Source organism: Pseudorca crassidens, chromosome 14 (genome assembly GCF_039906515.1).
Source record: "Pseudorca crassidens isolate mPseCra1 chromosome 14, mPseCra1.hap1, whole genome shotgun sequence".
Taxonomy (NCBI): Eukaryota; Metazoa; Chordata; class Mammalia; order Artiodactyla; family Delphinidae; genus Pseudorca; species Pseudorca crassidens.
Genome location: NC_090309.1, coordinates 2908975 through 2929135, shown reverse-complemented (window position 1 = coordinate 2929135; position 20161 = coordinate 2908975). Strand labels below are relative to the sequence as shown.

At 48.4% G+C, this 20161-nt stretch overlaps 2 protein-coding genes across 6 annotated transcripts in view; one reads left to right on the top strand and one right to left on the bottom strand.

Annotated features, from left to right (window-relative positions):
- The window catches only part of TGFBRAP1 (transforming growth factor beta receptor associated protein 1), a 46829-nt gene extending 37056 nt beyond the window's left edge, over positions 1-9773 (bottom strand). For 2 of the 3 annotated variants that reach the window (XM_067704028.1, XM_067704031.1), the window contains exon 1: positions 5479-5626. The gene's annotated coding sequence lies outside the window, so the exon portion shown is untranslated. Of the gene's footprint in view, positions 1-5478; positions 5627-9515 lie in introns of those variants that run through there. The other variant, XM_067704029.1, reaches the window with a different exon arrangement.
- A 49-nt stretch (positions 9774-9822) lies between these two features.
- The window catches only part of C14H2orf49 (chromosome 14 C2orf49 homolog), a 17418-nt gene continuing 7079 nt past the window's right edge, over positions 9823-20161 (top strand). For 2 of the 3 annotated variants that reach the window (XM_067704039.1, XM_067704038.1), the window contains exons 1-4: positions 9823-9980; positions 11918-12084; positions 14826-15207; positions 17520-17594. In XM_067704039.1, coding sequence (XP_067560140.1) covers positions 9879-9980; positions 11918-12084; positions 14826-15207; positions 17520-17576 — 708 coding nt within the window. In that variant the 5' untranslated portion in view covers positions 9823-9878 and the 3' untranslated portion in view covers positions 17577-17594. Of the gene's footprint in view, positions 9981-11917; positions 12085-14825; positions 15208-17519; positions 17732-20161 lie in introns of those variants that run through there. The other variant, XM_067704037.1, reaches the window with a different exon arrangement.

The window sequence follows — 20161 nt, the reverse complement described above, 5'->3', positions numbered from 1 at the left end:
TTAAACAAGGAAAAAAATATATATATACATACAGACTCCCGATCTGAGCCAGAAATAAATATATCCTGCTAAAAGAATGCTATGACAAAGGGCTGTTTTTTAAGATGGGATCCTCGCCAATAATTACTTTTCTTGAACCAAAGGACACTATTACCTCCTGTCACAGAACGTTCACATAATATGAGAACAGCCTTAAGATGAGCATGGCATCCTGTGTGTCTGCAAAGAATCACACATTTGAGGATTACATCAACACTTTAAAATCAAACAAACTCTATAGAGCCCTACGCACTTTAGAGGTAAAAACCCATCAATGGGTATCACACCCCTATCACAGGAGGTGCTTCCCTATGGACCAGCTAAAGATTAATTCTTACCTACGTTTTAAAAAGGACACTTTACCTAAAGGAAGATTTGCTATTGTCCCATTTTACATTTTTTTTTTTAATTTTCTGATAGTCCTTTATAAGTGAACAGAGATCAAACGGTCATTCTAACGTTTGGACCAGAGCCAGGCCTGATTCTAAACCAACACAGGAAGATGGGCAGGACCATGGACCTCACATCTCAAACATCACGTCATCACCCCCCTTAAAGCGCTTCGGAAAGTGTGCCACTGCCTAAAAGATAAACTCCAAACTGATCACAAGATGCGAAACCCTTAAAAATGTAAACTTGGCCAACCTTTCCTCTTCCTCATAAAGAGAAGTTACAGTCATTAACCTGTTCATATTATTCCACATCAGTCACTTGTTTTATTAGCTACATTCAGTTCTGAATCCTTGAATTCCTCAGGCACTTGAGCTGGAAAGCCATGTCTACGTCTGCAAGCACGTGAGGTGCTCTACAAACCCACCAGTTGTCAAAGGGGATCGGGGGCAAAAACCACTCCCTGGGCACCGTTTCAAGGGATGGAAACCATTCATTAGAAAATAGATTTCATTGGTGGTCCAGTGGTTAAGACTCCACGCTTCCACCGCAGGGGGCACGGGTTTGATCTCTGGTTGGGGAACTAAGATCCTACATGTCGCAGGGTGCGGCCAAGAAATTGAAAAAGAAAGAAAGAAAGACTCTGACTGGGGGTCAGAGTCTCGGAAGTGGGCCCAGGGAGCATGGCAGAGACCCTCCGAGAGCCTGCCACTGGTCAGAGGAGTGCAGGCGTTAGCTGTAAGAGAGCTTGCATTCCTTGAATCTGCCTGTCATTTACAGTATTTCTACAAATGCAACTATTAAAACATTTTTATTTTGCCATTTTAACAACAGACTTTCATAGAAAAAAGTTTCGTAAGAAGTTTCTCGATTAACCTGGGTAAACGCATTTGTAAAGACCTGAGATACCAATACTCTAGAAGGGGGAAATCTTTGGGAAAACTGAAAATAGCAGTTCTACTGAAATCAGGTCTGAAAATATCAAACCTACAAGGGAATTAAAGTTGTCACACATTCTCACGTTCCAGGAAAGGGCCAGGGGGGACATACACAGCCTCCCAAGTTTCACCAGCTGTTTTCAACCCCACGTCAACAGGTTATCACGTTGGTCCCATAAGATCAGGAGAGACAGCTAAGGCCCAGAGGACGGAGCTGAGTGGAGGGGTCGGAAAGGAGGGCTCACAGCACCGCAGGTCACCTGGCCTCTCTCCCACGGAGGCTAAGAAGGAAGCTCGGGGCCAGTTTCTCGTGGACCCAGGGAGAAGACTGAGCAGACGCTGGACCAGGGTAGCCGGGAAAGTCTGGGATGGACTCAGGTGGACAGAGTGTATTCCTGGCAAGTCACTTAAAGTCTCTGCGCCTGTCCCCTTCTTGAATCTGGGTGGATGACACGCTCTCTCTGGGCTATTCTCTGGCTCCTGTGGAGGACAGGGTAGTGATAACAGTATCCTAGGGAAGCCACGACCCCTGCGATGCTCCTCACGTGCCAGGCTCCGGATCAAGCGGGCTATTCCAGCTCACCGCGGTGGCCGACCAGGCCAGCACTCTCATCACTCCACTCCGCAGGGGGAGATGGAGCTCTCACAGGCTGAAGGACCACGGAGAGTGGGGCCCTAACCACTGCACCACGCTGCCCACCCCGGGCTCAAGGCCGCTCTGAGTCTGGATGAAGGATGGGCACCAGCTGATTGCGGCCCTGGGCCCCGGGTTTGGACAGATGCTTCGCTTCGAGAGGCGGGTGTCACTGTGGACACAGAGGCTACAAAGCCGCAGGTGAAAAAACTGGGACTTCAGCCCCGTTTCTGTTTCTGACTCCAAGGCCACGTTCTTCCTACTGCGTTGACCAAAGGGGGCGAGTGTGACTTCGGATCCCCGAAGAGAACTCAGACAACCCCAGACACAGGGGGCACCATGGTGTGAGGCCCTCCCCGGGGGACCCTCAGCAGTAGGTCCTCGCTTTCCATCCCGAGGCTAGAAGAGGGCCCCCAGGACCCGCCTCACCCTCCCTTCTAACGTTTCTCTGTGGCCAAACGCCTCGCCCCCTCCCCACGCCCCCTAAACAACCTGTGTCACAAATAAACACTTCTTCCCAAATGGAGTGCAGTCAGCACCGCCTTGCTCAACCTCAGATACAGAGTGACACGCGGACACGTTTCTCCGCTAGCCCGGTAATCTTATCTAAACGGGACACACGTTTCTGTGGCGTCAATTGTTCTGAGGGACTGCAGCCCATGCTGCCCCTGTGCTTCTCTCAGCTCTCACAGCCGGCTGCTCAGTGACCCGGTCCTGAAATCCGCCAGGAACCGAAAACACATTTACCAACCTGCACCAAAGACAACTTTTCCCCCTTTTGAAAATCAGGACACCACTGGATGACCATTTAATGTTCTCTTTTGCACTCATGTGACAGAGATATTATAAGGCTAGTTACATCACAATAAACCTGTTTCAATGACCTGAAAGAGTATCTTAAAACAGAAGAAAAAAAGACAGCTAAGGCTGAACAACTAACTTGTCATCTTGATCGTTTCCCAGTACATACCTATATGTAACTATTCATAGTTGGGACCCTTTTCCTGGGCAATATTAATCAGAATTATTTAAATACGTATATATGTAAATATACACACACAAGTGTATGTACACATACATATATACACATACCACATATATGCATTTGCGTGTCTCTGTGTATATATATCATATGAGTCCTGGAACAGCAACATCAGCAGTTATAACTGAAGCAGGGATTTGGGAAGGGCGGGGCAGGGGAGGCGGAAAAGAGCAGAGGAGGAGTGTGGATCTCCAGGCATTTCCTTTGTGACGTCTTCCTCAATACTGGACCTTCAAACCATCATAAGAATCACTGAGGGCCTACTGGATGCTAGGCAATTGTCCTCTTCCACACGTTATTTTTCCTGAATCTTTAATTTACCCAACAGCAGCTACTTGACTATCAAAAGATCTTGATCTCAAATCATCTGCACGATTTCACAACACGCTCAATGACTACTCCTGCCCTTCTGCATGGGGCACTCCAGCTCATTCGGGGTAGCCCCAAATTAACTTGTTACTTCTACGTCCATTTTGTAGTACAGTATTGTTTAAGAAAGAAAAATGGGTCAGGTTTGCCACAGAGGAGATGAGTTATAAAGTACAGGCCAAATTGTCAGGCGGCATACAAACACCTGGCTACCACAAATGATTAACGTATTTCTAATGAGAACTGAGACCAAGATGAAGATGCTTAACTCGTTAAGTCAAATTTCCTCGAGTTTTCTTAAAGGATCACAAAATTTTAATATTAGCCTGAAGGAATAAACCATAATAACTACTTTTTTTTTATGAACAGAAATGCTAGCTGCAAATCAGGCCTGGAAATTTCACGTTTTTTAAACAGTGAGCTCTGTGCTTTTAAAACTTGTCAACTGGAGCTGCCTGAGGGAAGAACAGGCTCCTGACAAAAATCCCTGTCACTGGAGGGTTAGGCAGAGGCTGGAGCGTCCTGGGAGCCCGCAGTGGACGGCAACTTGCCTCCACCTGTAGGACCCAAGGACTGCTGTTCACCGTCTGAGTGGAAGAGAAAAGGCAGAGGACGTACCTGAAGGCGAGGGCTAGCACCACACCTGTTCCCCGTGTCTTTGTAAAATGTACACAGCAAACTGGAGTTCAGAGCCCCCGGGGAGTCTCACCCCAGAAGAGAGCCCTCACTGGGTTAACGGTTACTCAGAGCCAACACCACGGACTTCAGAGCTGAGACAGCTACCACCCCACGTCCTCGTTTCTATTTAGTAACAATAATTCATCGAGCACCTACTAAGTGCCAGGCTCTGTGCCCAATGCACATTTTCTTCCTGGAATGCATGTATCTTTCCTCATATTCCCCCTATTTTGATTGAAGAAAGTGAGGCTCAGAACGTCCAGTGAATGCCCTGGGCTCCCAGTTAGGAAGTGGCAGCGTCAGGGTTTGAACCTGCAGCTCCACGCCCACCACCGCCATGGAGCAGCACGGCCCCTTTTCACAAAGGAACGGGGCCTGCGAAGGCTAGCGGTAGATGGCCTCTAGGGCCACACGCCAAAGAGGCCGCTTCAGTGACCACTGAGGCTGTGTGGCTGTCAGAAATGGAAGGAAAAATAAAAGGAAGCAGCTGGCCAGATGTTCCTTCCTATCCGACCACAGGGCTGGAGTTTCCGGCTGACCAACAGAGAAGCGCGGCCAGAGGAGGGGTAGTGGGCTCGGGGGGCGCCTCCAGCCGTGAGCTCTGGGCCAGGGTCTGCCAGCTCACACCGCAGCGGACCCTCCTCACACATTCTCCCCGGGTCTTCACCTGCCACCACTGTCCCCGCGGCTGCCTGCCCTCCCCAAGCGCTTCCTCAAGGATGGAACCCTGATCCGACAGGTTGGGACCCCAGCACCCAGTACAGTCCGTGTGCATTAAGAGGCGCTGTGTGAACCCCCATTTCCAGCGGCCAGGTAGGGCCTGGGGGGTGATGGTCACCCAGCAGCCCGTGGCGGAAGCAATGGCAGGTGCGGGCAACTGCAGGCGGGAGCTTGTGTCTTGAAAGCCACCCCTTAAAACACAGGAGGCGAGAAGCGGAGAACTCAACTTCCTTCCACCCGTACATCCCAGGGGAGAACAGGGGCGAGATCTCCCCTCCTCCCATCGCACCCCTGCCGCGTCTCCCAGTACAGGCCAAACAGGCCCGAATGTGGCCCGGAATCTGCACCCTCAAATCCCACGAGCTCCAGGAAACGTCAAGCACAGCGACAAAACCATCGCACGCACGGGTGGAGGGGAGACGGGCGAGGGGCACGGGGTGTCGTCCCGCCGGGCTCCTCCCTCCAGAACAGCGAAAGCCCACCCAAAGCCGGACCAAGTCTCGGGTCTTCCCTGCCCCGAAAGCGCGCAGCCGCACAGCCGCCCCCTCCCGGCGCCGCGCACCTGCCTGCGCGCACCTGTCCGCGCACCTGCCCGCAGGCCGCCGCCCACCAGCCCCTGCCGACCCCAGCCCCACCCGCCCCGCGCTCCCTGCCCGCCCCGCGCTCACCGGCCCGTGCTCCGGCTGCTCCGGGCCCCGCGCCCCGGGCTGCGCGCTCCTGGGCCCCGGCCCCGGCCCCGGCTCCGGCTCCAGCCCGGCCCCGCCGCTTCCCGTCACGTGGACGGCCGAGGGCGGGAGCGCCAGGCCCCGTCCGGCCTGCTGCCCCGCGTCGCCTGCAGATCCCGCCCCGGCCCGGGCTACGGGGAGGGGAGCGCCCCTCCGGCCTCAGGTGCCGGGGGTCTGCAGGGTTCCCGGCGCGCCTGCCTCGGGGGTCCGGGGGTAGACGCGCCGATCCCCGCGGGCGCTCGAGCGGAGCCTACCGGGCGCAGGGCGGGGTCGGTAACGCGGCGAGGCTGCCGCTGTCGGGGCCGCGCTTTCTCCTCCCCCGCGGCCTGCCGGACTCGCTCGCCGTCCTGCTTCTAGCACCGCGACGGCGCTGGGCAGTGCACCTGCCGAAGGAATGAATGAATCCATCCACCCATCCATCACTCCTGGGAAGGGCTGGACGGCGCTGCCACCTGACGAAGTCGGGCTGTAGGAGTGGACGGCTGCTGGTGGCCCCCCTGGAACCGAAATGTAGTGCTGGGCACGAGCCGCCCGCCTCCGGCCCACCGCTAGCCGCGAGCCCCAAGGGCAGTGTATTCCAAGGTGTCCGTACTGAAGCAGGGAGTCCTGGGGCTAGTTTACCCACTCCTTAAGGAAAGCCCATCAATAGCTATTCCTTTGGGTCAAGCCACAGTGAAGACTCCTAGGTTACGAACAATCCATGCGCCTCTCTTCAATATATAGTCAAAATCCAGTTTCACGATGAAAAACTTAGAAAACTCCCTCCAGAGCTGTCAGTGCTCAATTATCAGCATAAATTATAAAAAGCCCAATTTTCTCAATGATTTTCCCTGACTTTAGAGGTCCCCTGTGACCTCAGCTTTCCTCCAGCCCCTGGGGATTACAGAATAAAACCGTCCTCCAGAACCAGGAGTCATACCAGATTCTACTCTGTGGTCCTCTGCTTCAAATGGAGAAAAACAAATGACACCCCCCCCAAAAAGTTAAATGAAGGAAATAAAGAACCATCAGGAATTAATCTTCTATGGCCTTTTACGCCCTTCCCTTCTGAGTTCACGGCCACACATGTGCCCCAGCCCCAGACAGTGCTTCAGCCCTGACCCAATGGATCCAGTGTCACTGGCCCAGCCTCCAGGTGGGGAAGGGGTTTCCCAGAGTGCACAGCTATGTGTGCTTCAAGGACAAGTGGCGATGAATGGGCTCCCAAGTCTAGTGCAGCCAGGGAGCTGGAGAACACCAGAGTAAATACAGCCGTCTCCTCATTTTGCCCAGGCCTGTGGAGAATATGTGACTGGTCATCAGCTCATCACTGGCCCAGCGGGAGCTTGAATCCACTCTGTGCTTTTTCATTTCAGCGCTCTACCATGGCCTGGCATGAGATTAGGTGCAGAGGTGACACCTACTGACTGCCAGCTGGACATTGGGCTAAGGGGCTCACTGCAGTGATCTCATCTAAGCCTCGCCATATCCTTATGAAGTAGGCACTGCTGATTTCTGCATTGTACACGCGAATTCACAGACGCAAAGAGAAGTGAAAGGCTTCTCCCAAACTCCATGGAAGAAAAGAGCAAGGATAAGAACCCAGAACTCAATAACACCATAAATTTTTTTATACATAAAATTAAGTTTTGTTGGTTGAATGGTTTATGGAATATTTGTGTTCTGCTTTAAACAATCTAGGAGTGCAAACGTGTTAACGAAAAAGGGGAGTAGAGGAGGTAATTCAGAAATAATTATTTCCTTTTTGAAAGGATTTGCCATAAGATTCTTAAAATGGCAAACTCCACATGTGCTCATTATTCCATCTAGAAACATTTGTTCTTCCTGAACTTTCTGAGAAGTCTATTTCACATATGTCCGGCAGCGGTATGTAAGTAACTATTCCATAAATGTGCAAAGATCTGCATCAGGCTAATTCAATATTTCTCATGTTGTTTTGATTGGTCATATTTATGAATTATCAAAGTCATATTTTCAAAGGAATTATTAACTTCATTTATTATATTTACTAAATATCCCTTGGGCTCATACTACACACGTTAGAGTATTTTATAGAGTTTGAAAAAAATGGTCTAATAGATTAAGCGTTGAATAGGTACAACCGAATACTTTAATAGTTGCTATCTACTCCCAAAACTTAACATCCTCACTTACACATAGCAGAACTGTGGCTCTAAACAGCTAAAAACACGGGTCCAAAACATGAACTGTTTTTTGTTCTATTCACTTTGAAGCATTTTATGGATGCTCAGATATAGTTGACAATACATCTGATAAAATATTCGTAAGTCTCTTAAATATTACACTGCCAACAAGAGGAATCAACACCCCAGGTTCTCAGTTTATATCGTGTTCACGATTCATTCATTCAGTAGACACTTACTGAGTACTTAAGTACAAGCGCTGTGCGCGCCAGGGACCGGGCAGAGATTCCAAGGACACATATGTACCCTGCCCCAGAGGAGCTCATAGCCCAGTGAGGTGATGATGCCAGGCAGGGCAGTATTTGTTCGTTTCCCTCAGCTTTGTTCTTGTCGACTACAGGCACCAAATAAAAATGTTAATGAAAACCTCATGATCTTTGAGTGAAGGGAAAATTCTCATAATAAAACTTAAGCATTTATGGTTACTATATAAAACTCACAGATAATACTGTAGCAGGAATAAACTTCAGTCTACAAACTTAAATATGCAACAAATGGAATTTTTTCTGTAACTGAGCTTTATTTCTACTTTAAGCCCCCACTCGGCTGCAGTGACACTAATCTTATCAGCGGAGGCCGGCCCCCTTCCTCAGGACTGTGTCTGGTTAGGGAATTTGTGAAGTACCAGGGGTGAGGAGAAGCGGGAGAGGTCAGGTCCTCGCATCCCTGGTCCCCACACGGATTCTGACATGCTCTTGGGCCACTCTGGGGTTTGGTTTTCAGTCTTTGGGTTTTGGTGCTGACAGGCCTGGCCCTTCCAATCACGGTATATGCCTGACTTGAAGGTCGGGATACCTGTAGCTTCCTTATTTCGATGTGACAGGAGTCTCTGTGAGGTGGTCTTTCTGCCTGGACACGTTTGAAACATCACCTTAGAACTTGTTAGAAACGCAAATTCTCCCTGCCCTATTTCCTACATCAGAAACTCTGATTAAAACACAGCAGACCACATGTTCTCGTAGGCTCCACTCTTTAAGCCTCTGCCCAGGATGGAGCCGGGGCAGGCGTTACCAAAGACATAGTCTCTCCTTCCCTGGAGCAGGGAGGGGTGTTAGAACCGAATTCTACTCCCTCCTCTCTGACTCTTGATTTTTTCCTTCTGCCCAAGGGACGCTCTCTCTATCCTGAGATGTTTGTTTCAGAGGTACCATGAGTTATCTTAATGGCTTTAGTTTTAAGCAGGGAAGTGCTTTTAGCTTTAAACTGGAAAATATCGGCAGAGAAAAAGCGCACAGATCTCACCTGCCATAAAACATTTTTGCTGATGAAGAGCTTGAGGCTTCAGGTTAAGTCCTGAAAACCACAGGGAGAAAGAACACAGCAAGAACCGGTAACCCCATTTTCAGGCTCTTAAATTCTTTTCCCCCACCTACACCACCGTCCTGCCACCTCTCTCCCCTGATGACAGTCAACAGGCTACAACAAATGTCCGGGTAGATAGAGGTAACAGGCAAGGGACTTTCCCTGCTTTGGCTCCAACTTCACAACACTGTGAGGTGGCGTTATCATTCCCATTTCACAGCTGCGGAAGCTAAACAAAAGTGCGGCCGTGTCCCCGGCGCTTCTCAGACGTTATTTTCATGTTTGAGCAGTTTCACTCCGAGTATTATTTCAGGGAATAAATACTTGAGTGCCTACTATGTGCCAGGCGGTGGGGTTTCAGGTAATTAAACCCTCTGGCCTTACACCATATTGAAGGAAGATTAAGAAACAATAAAACGGTTAATAAAAGAAACCCGAGACGCTCCCCACGCCATACTTGGGATAACGTCTCACCCGCGCCGTCTTCCCGCGAGGCCATCCTGGGGCTCCCATTGGTCTCTGCCCCTGACGTCACAGGAGGCGCGACCGGGCGCCAATGGTGGGCCGCTCCGTGAACTTCGCCTTTCCCTCTCTTCCCGCCAGACTGGAAACGCCAATCGTTTCCTCGGCAGAAAGACCTTTCACTTCTTTCGCCCCCGGGGGTATTCCCCGGCGAGACCCCATTCGGCGCCCCAGCCGACCCTGAGAGGCGGAACGGGACGAGCGGCGCAGCCAGAGTGACGGCACACCCGAGGCCGCCGCGCCGGACGGGACGTCACTTCCGGGACGCTTCCTCGCGGGGCCTTGTGGGTAGCCGGCTGGGGTCTCCTGGCGACGATGATGGCGGGGGATGTGGGCGGTCGCAGCTGCCCCGATTCGGAGCTGTTGCTGCACCCGGAGCTGCTGTCCCAGGAGTTCCTTCTTCTCACCTTGGAGCAGGTGCGGCGCGCCGGGGCGGGCGGGCCTGCTTGGGGGAGGCGCTGGGACTTGAGCTCGCCCCGGGGAGTCCTCGGCGGCGCCGGACACACCCGCCGCCGGCACGCCGGTACGCCTGCCGCCAGGTCGAGCTTCTCTCCGCCCCGCTCGGGCCGGCCGGGTCTCCTCACTACCCTGTCCGGGAGAGAGACGTCCTCAGAATATCAGGAACTCCCGGGAGTTAGGACTTACGTTTTTGGGTCCTGGTGACCCCCGCGGCCTGGATGTAAGCAAGAGCCTTCGAAGAGAGGGGCTGGGGTAGGTCGTAGAAGAACGGAAAAGACGGCTGGCGGTCCCCGACTGCCAGGGCTGGAGGGCATCGGAGAAATCGACTGTTCTCCACTCTCACTGTGTTCAAAGATGGGGAAACTGAGTCCCAGAGAAGTGGCATCACTTCTATGAGGTCACACCGTTGGTAGATGGTGCAGACAGGCGAACTGGCTCTCAGTGCAGCGTTTGCTCTTTTTCAGCTGGTGTGGCCTCTGATAGCAGAAGAGAAATAAGACCAAAGAAGTGATGAGTTTTATTCAAAGTGGTAGAGAATTACCGAAAGCTTTTGAAGGGGTTTAAGTAGCATGTTTTGTTGTTTTCCTTGTGTTTTTTTCCTCCCTCGGTACTGTTGCTCTGGTTTCCTCAAGCTCCCCTGCTAAGTAGATTATTTTAGGGATGTCAGTTACCTTTCTTACCTGTGGTTCTCAAACTTTTTAGGTAGGTCACAGTCACCCCGGAGCTTGTGAAAGCACAAACTGCTGGGCTTCATATCCAGAGTTTCAGATTCAGTAGTTTGGGGTGTGGCCTGGAAGTTGCCATTTTTAACGAGTTCTTGCTGCTGGTCCAGAGACCACAGTTTGAGAATCACTGTCCTGGGGCAGTGCTTCCCTAACTAAGGTGTTTATGGATTCTGTAGGAATGTTGTCCAAGAGAAGCCCTAGCGTTTCCCCGTTCTTCTGAGTGAGTACAGGTGACACTTGATAATAAAGAATGGTCCAGTATGAGAGATAAAAGAAGTAAAATTTGTGCTTTAAAATTTTGAAGAACAAAAGGAAAGGGGATCAATTTATCAGAGGGCAGATTGGATTTGTCAGTTCTAAGCACAAACGTTTCCACGCCTTTCTGAATTGTTGAGCCCACAATCTCCTTTCCATCCTTATTTTCCTTCCTAAATCCAACTCTATCCGTAACTGCTCCTATGTGTCTGCTGTATGTTTTCTGTTGAGAATGAATCGGAAAGTGAGGTGATGCAGAGAGGGATAGTTGGACGATGACTGGGAGCCATTGAAAGGACTGGTACAGACATGAGGGGCCGCTTGTTCTAGTGTGTGCTGTTATCAGGACCATCATCAGTAAGGGGAATGCAGCTTCCATCCGCAGAGCCATTGAAGTCTGGGTGGTGAACTTCAGTTTAAGAAGCACTATTAGGGAAACATGGGGAATAATATACAGGGTGAGACCTCCAGCCCGCTAATCTGATCATGATAGTAACACTCTAGATAACTTTTTGACAGGATGTAGTAATTGTTATCATTGTTTGTTTTCTTTTGTCTGGTCTCCCCAGAAAGTCCCTCATTTTCAGTTTTGTTCATAGATTAAGATGCTGCTACTGGAAATGGTCTTTATGCCTCCTGTGTGGGCTGAGCAGTGTGGACAGCTGTCCTTGTCGCACTGAGGACATATGACCGCTGTCTTTAAGATGAAGCTGAACCAAAACTTTGAAGAGCTTAGTGTCTCTGTAATACTGTTTCTTGCAGTATCATATAGAATGTTAGGCATATGTCTAAACGTGAAAATGGTTTTATACTTGTAATTTAAGCAGTCGTGTTTTACCCTGTTAGGTGGGCAGTTGGTTAGTTATTAAAATGAGAGATGTTGTTTTGAAATTACTTTTGTTTCCTTTTTTACAGAAGAACATAACTGTTGAAAATGACATGAGAGTAAACAAAGACAGTCTGACCGATCTTTATGTTCAGCATGCAATACCACTGCCTCAGAGAGATTTGCCAAAGAATAGATGGGGGAAGGTGATGGAAAAGAAAAGAGACCAACATGAGATAAAAAATGAGACGAAAAGGTACTTTTCCGTCGTTCTGGTTACCGTCTTATCTTATATGACTAGACAATTTTGCTTTTCTTTTTTCCCCAGATAAACTTAGGTAAACAATATTGACTCAGCGACTGTTTATTGAGTACCAGGTACTGTGCTGTAGCCTGAATAAAACTGACAGAATTCCTTGCTCATATTTTAATTGGGAGAAACACAATAAAAAAGTTAAGTAAAATACAAGGTATGCTACATTGTGGTAAATGCTAAGGGAGAAGTGAAACAGGGAAAGGGATGACAATTTACCTAAAGTGGCCAGGAACAACTTCACTGAGAAGTGACGTTTCAGTAGAGAGACCTGTAGAAAGTGGAGGGCAAGCCAGCGTCCCAGGCCGAACCTGAGAACGTGGTCAGGAGTGTGTCCACACGATGTGCCAGGAACAGCCCAGAGGCCATCAGGCTGGGCAGGGAGAATCAAGGGCAGAGCAGGGAAGGAGGTGCACAGGGGTGAGTGCAGGAGGTGGTCAGTCGTAAGAACCTTGGCTTTGCTCTGAGATGAGAGCCATCGGAGAATTTTGAGCAGAGTGATGACACCATCTGATGTACATTTTAAGAGGTTTACTTTGGCTGCTGTACTGAGAAATGATTTAAGGTTGGGGGAGGGGAATAGGGAAACCACTTAAGGGGTTGTGCTGTAATCCTAGCAGCAGATGGCAGTGACTTTGACTGAAGTAGTGGACTTGGTAAGAAGCGGTTGGGGTCTGGATGTGTTTTGGAGGCAGAGCCAATAAGATTTGTTGAATTGTCAGAAAAAAGTGGAGTCAGATAAGACTCTGAGGTCTTCGAATAAAATAGAAATGAAGAGATGGTCGTGTAGCTTCAGGTATACTATTTTAAAGTTTTAAATTCCAGAAAATTTTTCATAAAACCACAAGCAAATGAATTTCCTTTTATAAAGAAAGTTACATTTAACTAATCAGTGTAGCTGGTTAGTGAGGACCAAGTATCCTAAGATCCCTAAATGGGCTAATTATTTCTTTTCTTGTGTCTGTTTATCACAAGTGGGTGCTATTGATTAATTGCTGAATTTCTTTTCAGAGCCTTACTGTCACAGGCAGTGCACTAGAGAAAGTGGGGGAAGATGGAGTGAGAGGGCTGGGTGAGGAGAGCGCGGGCTCTGAGTTAGTGGCTTTAATCTCTAGGTACAAAGAAAAATTCATGACTGATAGGGAGATCGTTCCCCAAGTCTGAGAATAGTTGAAGAACGTAACGTGTGCTCATCTGCGTATAGTCTTTTGGAGAACAGATGTGTGTGCAGTGTCACTGTTGGTCAGGAGCACATTCAGTTCAGGGTGAGCATCACTTTAACTCCGTGGTTACAGGCCGTGTATTAGTGTTAACTGTTGTAAACCTGTGAATTATGCCGTGTATACCTTTAATCTATTTTTGCTGACTCTTGTTAAGAAAGTATTTTCTTCTTGACCTGCACATTCAGGCACGTGGTCGTAAGCAAAGCTTTCAATACTATTATGTTTTACTTCCTATGGTAATCCCTCTTAATTCCTCTATATCATTTTGGAAAGGGTCTTTGACTGTTTGTAAACATGACAGTTTGACTCTCAAATCAGAGCATTAAAGCTGGAAGGATCTAAGAGACCATCAGGCCTTTTTGAATTGCTGATGCTTTTCCCAGAGGAGCTGAGCTCCAGAGGGGCTCCGGTGTCCCCCAGGGCACACCACGCAGGCCCGGCTCTCGCTGCAGCGCTTCTCCAGCTTCAGCGTGGTCCTGAGTCTTAGGCCGGCCTCTCCCCAGCCGGAGTGTCCTGCCCTCAGTCCTGCTGTCTGTTTCCCTCTGAGGTGGCAGTGGGTGGACATTGAGCTTGTTTTTCATCTTCTACCAAATGGTGTTCACTGGTGACCTAAGAATTGGTGAGTCTGGCCAGTCACCTAGGATCTGGGTAAAATGCAGATTCTGCATCGGTGCAGGTCACAGCCCAGGTGCTGCGTTTCTTTTGAGCTCTGAGATGGTGCTGAAGCTGCTGGCCCCTGAGCAGCAGAGCTGAAGTGCTCTTCCTGATGACTCAAGTTCTTTTACCATGTTTATTTTAAATAAACAGATCATTTGAGGTATAATTAATAATGAACAAATGAATGCTTTTATTATTCATCTTTATGATTAAGAGTGGAAGTTAGGTTTTCGGAAGCTAAATGTGAAGACCTGCCAAGTTATAAACTTAAAATTATACAAATGTTACAGTTAGTTTAGAAGATGCCGTGGCTTTAAAGACCTTTAATGAATGGAGTAGGATGTCCTGTCCCGTTGTTTGTAGACTGCCATTATGGTAGTTTAGTATAGTTTTATAATCTGTTTCCTTTCTAAATAATCATTGATACATAGGTAAGATAACCCTATCAATAGGATGGTGATTTTTAAAAATTAAAAAAAAAATTTTTTTGTTACTAGGAAATCTTGTTTTAAGTTTTGGGGTTAGTTGGTGGATTGATGCTTTAAAAATAACTATGTACACATGAAAGGTAACTTTAAATTTTTGTCAATAAATATTTTAAACTTAAAAGCACTGGAAAATTATCATTTCACTTAAACTAATCATAGAAAACTGCATTTCTTGTAGTCCTATTTCCAGTAGTCCTACTTAGAATAGATTAGTCTTATCAATAAATCTTTTTCGGTCATTGTTTTACCTTTGAGTCCCAGGGAACTGGTTTGCTGTCCAGAGGGTATTTTTCATGACACATCTCTCCGATTTCAGGAGTAGCACTGCAGACGGGTTTCGGAAAAGACCCCTCATCGTGTTTGACGGGAGTTCAACAAGTACAAGCATAAAAGTGAAGAAGACGGAGAACGGAGACAATGACCGACTCAAGTCCCGGCCTCAGGCCGGTGCTACCAGTAATGCCTTTCGAAAATTGTCAGATTCCTCTTCAGGTGTTTCACCCCTAATTTTGTCTTCCAATTTGCCTACGAACAATAGAATGGAACACAGTAATAATGACACTAAACAGAACCATGACTTAACGCATAGGAAAAGTCCTTCCGGCCCTGTGAAGTCGCCGCCTCTGTCGCCTGTAGGCAGTACTCCGGTGAAGTTAAAGCGCGCCGCTCCCAGGGAGGAGGCCGAGGCCGAGGCCGCGGTGAGTGTGGACAGGACGTGTAATCGTTCTCCAGCCCGGCAGTGATCCGGCTCACTTGTGCACCTCATTTCTCGTGTGTTTGAGTCCTGGACTCCATGATGATAAGCTAATGTTTCTTAAAGTGCACTCAGTTTATTTCTGCTTAAAATGTGTAAAGAGAATGTCTCTTAGGCCGTTTTCCTAGATTTTCCTCACTTAGATCCTTTAACTATCTTGGAACTAAAAGAGAGAAATAGTCCTTTGTTAGCAAGGCTTAGAACATTAACTCAGTTGCCCAGGGTCTCACATTTGTTAAGTAGCATTTTAGAGCTTGACCTTGAGTCTGTTTTGCACTTACCTTGAAATCACACCAGCATCTCTAGGAGTTACCCCTTGCCTCCTCCACCCCTCACACGTGCCTGTCTTTAGAAGGCTGGAGTCTCCTCTGTTGCGCTCCAGTAGACTTAGCATTTGGATGCCTGGATTTCGTACGGCAGATTGCTGTAGTTACCGTGGTTTATTTTGAGTTTAATTATGAGATTTTACATATCTATATGTATTTGATCTTCCCATAGTCTTCTCAGAAAAGTGATTTCACTTTTAAACATCCAGCAGTTTTATAGCTTTTATTCCTTATTTTAGTTCATTCAGGCTGGTATAACAAAAAATACCATTGACTGGTGGCTCAAACAATAAACACTTATTTCCTACAGTTCTGGAGGCTGGAAGTCCAAAATCAAGGTGCTGGCAGATTCAGTGTCTGGTAGGGCCCACTTCCTGGTTCAGAGTCAGCTGCTTTTCACTGTGTCCTCACATGGCAGAAGGGGCAGGGGAGCTCCCTGGGGTCCCTTATGGGGGCACTAAACCCCTTCATGAGGCTCCACCCTCATGACATAAGCGCCTCCCAAAGGCCGCGCCTCCCAAAGGCCCCGCCTCCCAAAGGCCCCGCCTCCAGGTACCATCACATGGGGGATTAGGTTTCAGCACAATTCTGAGGGGACACAAACATTCCATCCATAGCATTCCTGTAAGTATACTTTGGCTTTATTATCATCTTCAAGTTGTGTGTCAAAGGGAGCAAAACTCTGAGTGGTTCAGACCTTCTAAAATAGCAGACCTGGGGCTTCCCTGGTGGCACAGTGGTTAAGAATCCGCCTGCCAATGCAGGGGACACGGGTTCAAGCCCTGGTCCAGGAAGATCCCACATGCTGTGGAGCAACAAAGCCCGTGCACCACAACTACTGAGCCTGCGCTCTAGAGCCTGCGAGCATTAACTACTGAAGCCCATGTGCCTAGAGCCCGTGCTCCGCAACAAGAGAAGCCACCACAATGAGAAGCCTGTGCACTGCAACGAAGAGTAGCCCCCGCTTGCCGCATCTAGGGAAAGCCCGCGCACAGCAACAAAGACTCAACGCAGCCAAAAATTAAATTAATTAATTAATTTAAAAAAAAAACCTAAAATAGCAGACCCTGGAGAAAGAAAGCTGCTCTGTATCTGAACCGCCCAAAGTTCTCGTGTTAGTTCTTCACTGACTCCTTCCAGCAACCCTGTGAAGGAGGTGCAATAGCTTTTCCCCTTTCACAGATGAGGGCAAAGAAGCTTAAATAATCTAAATGACCTTGTCCAGGTTCCAGAGTCAGTAAGTGGCCAGCCTGCAGTTTGAATCCAGGTCTGTGTGGCCTCAGCGGACGCACTCCTGACGGCACCGTGCTGCCTCTGCCCTCACCCCGTCACTCCTGTGGGGTGAGCGGGACAAGCAGTCCAGACCGTGAATATTGGGATAAGAGTGAGCTTCGAGGAGTTTTTCCCCAGTCTCTTGGAAAGCATTTTTCTATCCAGAAAGCTTTTACTGTTTCAGAGGTGTGATTTTTTTCTCTTTTAAATCTTGTATTAAAGTCTTAGATTGTGAGGTTGGGAGGAGATGGGCTCGGCAGGGAGGAAGCAGGTTGGGAGCAGTCAGTGGTTCTCAACTCCGCATGTGCCTGAGGTCACCTCGAGGGGCTTCCAGAAAACCTGGCCAGAGCCGGAGCCTCGTCCCAGCCCCCTCCCGTGGCCGCTGACTGAGTCGGTTCTGCGATAGGGCCCAGGCCTGGGCATGTTGGTTAGTTGGTCAACTTTACCGTGGGTGAGTCTGCAGGGTAAACATCTGACAACCACAGCTGGCAAAACGGGAGCCCGGGGCTTGCCTTATTTCCTCACCTTCCCCACCAGGTGGCAGCAGTGCCCCACCGTTTCTGCCTCAGTGGTCAAGCTTGGTGGTTTAAAATGTGCCTTTTGGGTATTCTCTGACATTTCTGCAAGTGTAAACTGACTTCTTCTCATGTCTTTTCAGAATAACCTGAAGCCCCCAGAAGCAAAGAGGAAGATACAGCATGTTACGTGGCCGTGAAGGAAAGTTTCCAAAAACGTAAATATAACTGTAACTGTAGTTTTTCAAACAAGTTCACATTTACTGACAGTATTTACAGAGATCCTGATTATTGTGGAATTTTCTTAAGAGGTTTAAATTAGGTTCAAAAAAATAAAGTCCTTTCCTTTCCTTTTTCCCTCCTTTTCCTTCCTTTGTGGGGAAGAAATCTTGCCTTTCATGCTCCAATTAGGAAACAATCTTTTTAAACAAATGATTTAGTATAAATCATTTATATTGGCCCTACTCAATTAGCTGCAAGTCTGGTATAAAGCATTTGATGAATTTTAGGAATTATTCGCATTAGTCTCTTTTGGTCTTTGGGGAAATTTGAGGTTTTTTAAACTCGGATATTTTAGAAGTTCACAATTTTCATTTCTTTTCCCAAGCAAAAGAAAATAACAATTCATTGCAATATTCTAGTGAATTCTGCCAGACTCCTCCTCAAGGTTCCCCGTGGAAAGCTGTCCAGATATACAGATAAAATGGCTGTTCTTTAAGTGCTCATGTTGCCTCTTTCCCTAAAAATCAGAAGGGGAACCAGTGCTTGCTATCGCTCCTTCCCTCTAATTGTGAATTGACTTCTTGTGAGTAGACCGGCCCAGCCCTTGGACGCTCCTGTCATGTGGCAGCCCTGCCCCTCTTCTCGCGGTGGCTCTGACCTCCCTCTCAGCTCCTGTATCACTCTCTCCTGGGAGCTTAATCTTTTCCAAATGAGGCCAACTTCAAACTCTTCAGGGGAAGTAATCACTTTAGAGGTGGTACCTGATGGCAGAAAGCTTACAGGATAGGAAGGGTGGGTAGAATTCTAGAACCTGAGAATCCAGGAAGCCTGGCAGTGAGGGGAACTCAGCGCGTGTGCAGTCTGCAGAAGGGGGTTTGCTGAGTCGGAGGTCACGAGAGAGCAGCGTGGGGGCAGGGCCCGGCACCCGCGGAGGCACTGCTGAGGTTTCGTTGGTGTTAAGTGGTGTCACTCCAGTTGTGTAGCAGAAGTCAGGTTCACGAGTTCTGGTGTCCACTTGCTGCTGTGTATTTCTAACCAAGGCCAAGGGTACTTTATACTCTTCCCTCGTACGACTGATCTCCGAATGGGGTTTGCCTTTCAACACTTTTTAGAGCAATCCATTCCTTTTTTGATATGTTAAAACAAGCATTTTAGTTCAGCTGTTGAATAGCCTTACAAAAAATTAATTCAGCCTTGCAGGTAAGTACTGTACTAAAACTTTAACCCTACAGTTTTTAGCCTTTCTGCCTTTATCCAGACTATAAATCCATACCGGTAAGACGAAAATGAAAGACGCTGAGTGTGGCATAAGTTGTTAATGTTATGCTAAATTGTTAAATGTTTGGTTGTCTGCAGGGCTGATATTTGGAATATTGTTGAAGGACAGCCATAATCCTATACACAGCTGTGTGTTAAGGGAGCTTTTAAAAGTGCAGATTTCAGGGTAGAATGACAAAGTATATTCTACATTCTGTTGTCTCTTTTGCTTCCATCTGCATTTCTCTCTTAGTTAAGAGAGAGTTAGCCATTTGACAGTTTTAAGTCAGTGGAAACTTGTTTTTAGTTACTCAATAAAATTAATTTTTAATTTGTATATTTAACTTACAGAGTAGGTTGGTAATAACAGCTGAACTGTGTAACATTGTTGCTTCAAATTGAAGTTTATATTATGAACATTCAGAATCAGTGCTCATATAGCAGCATATTATTGAGCTATTTTGAGTTTGAAAAGTGGAGAAGCCTCAGCCCTGTGCCGTGTGTCACGTACACTGACATCCGAGCGCTAGGCCTCCTCGCGGTGCGCGGACACAGCTCCGTGGGCCACGGTAGGGATCCGAGGTGGTGCTCTGTGGGCTTTAGAGCTTCCACGGCCTTGGTGTGAACGGCGCACACCTGGACCCCCCCTCGCTCCCTAGCGTGGGCTCATCTGGTGGCTTGGAGCCCTTCCTGGGGTCAGCGAAGGGCAGTCGGTCGAGTCAGGTGGCTCCCAGGGAATAGGCATGTGTCCACTTCCTGCCCTTAGCAGCTGGTCCTGTTCTCCCCCCCCCCCCCCCCCCCCCCCCCCCGCTTTGCTCTCTGTTTTCCTTTCTCTTACTCTCCCCTCCCCCACAGCTCACTTTCTCTGCTCCTTCTCCGTCACCCTGCAGACCCTGAGCTCCAGGCTTAGGTTTACAAGTTGTGTTGCTCGGCCCGCTTATCGCTGGGGCCGGGCTAGGCGAGCGCCGTGCTTCTTGAGGACCGCAGACGCTGCTGCGGGGGCCTGCGAGTCTCAAGGCCCTGCGGCACCGGGCGCTGAATTGCCGCAGCGGCTCTGGAGGCGGGGTGGTTTACCAGGGTGGCTGCCAGGCACTCTGCAAGGCTGGCTCAGCTACTGCTGGGAGGCTGTGGTATTTCTGCTAGTATTAAAATTCTTCATGATTGCAGTTATTGTTTGAAAGAGTGTTTTGGTTAACTTAAGTTTTGAGAGGTGATTCTAAAACTGATCTAGAGACTCATTTAATAGCAACAACCTGTTAAAAACTTACATTAAGTGAAACTGCCAGTGGATTAAATCATATGTATG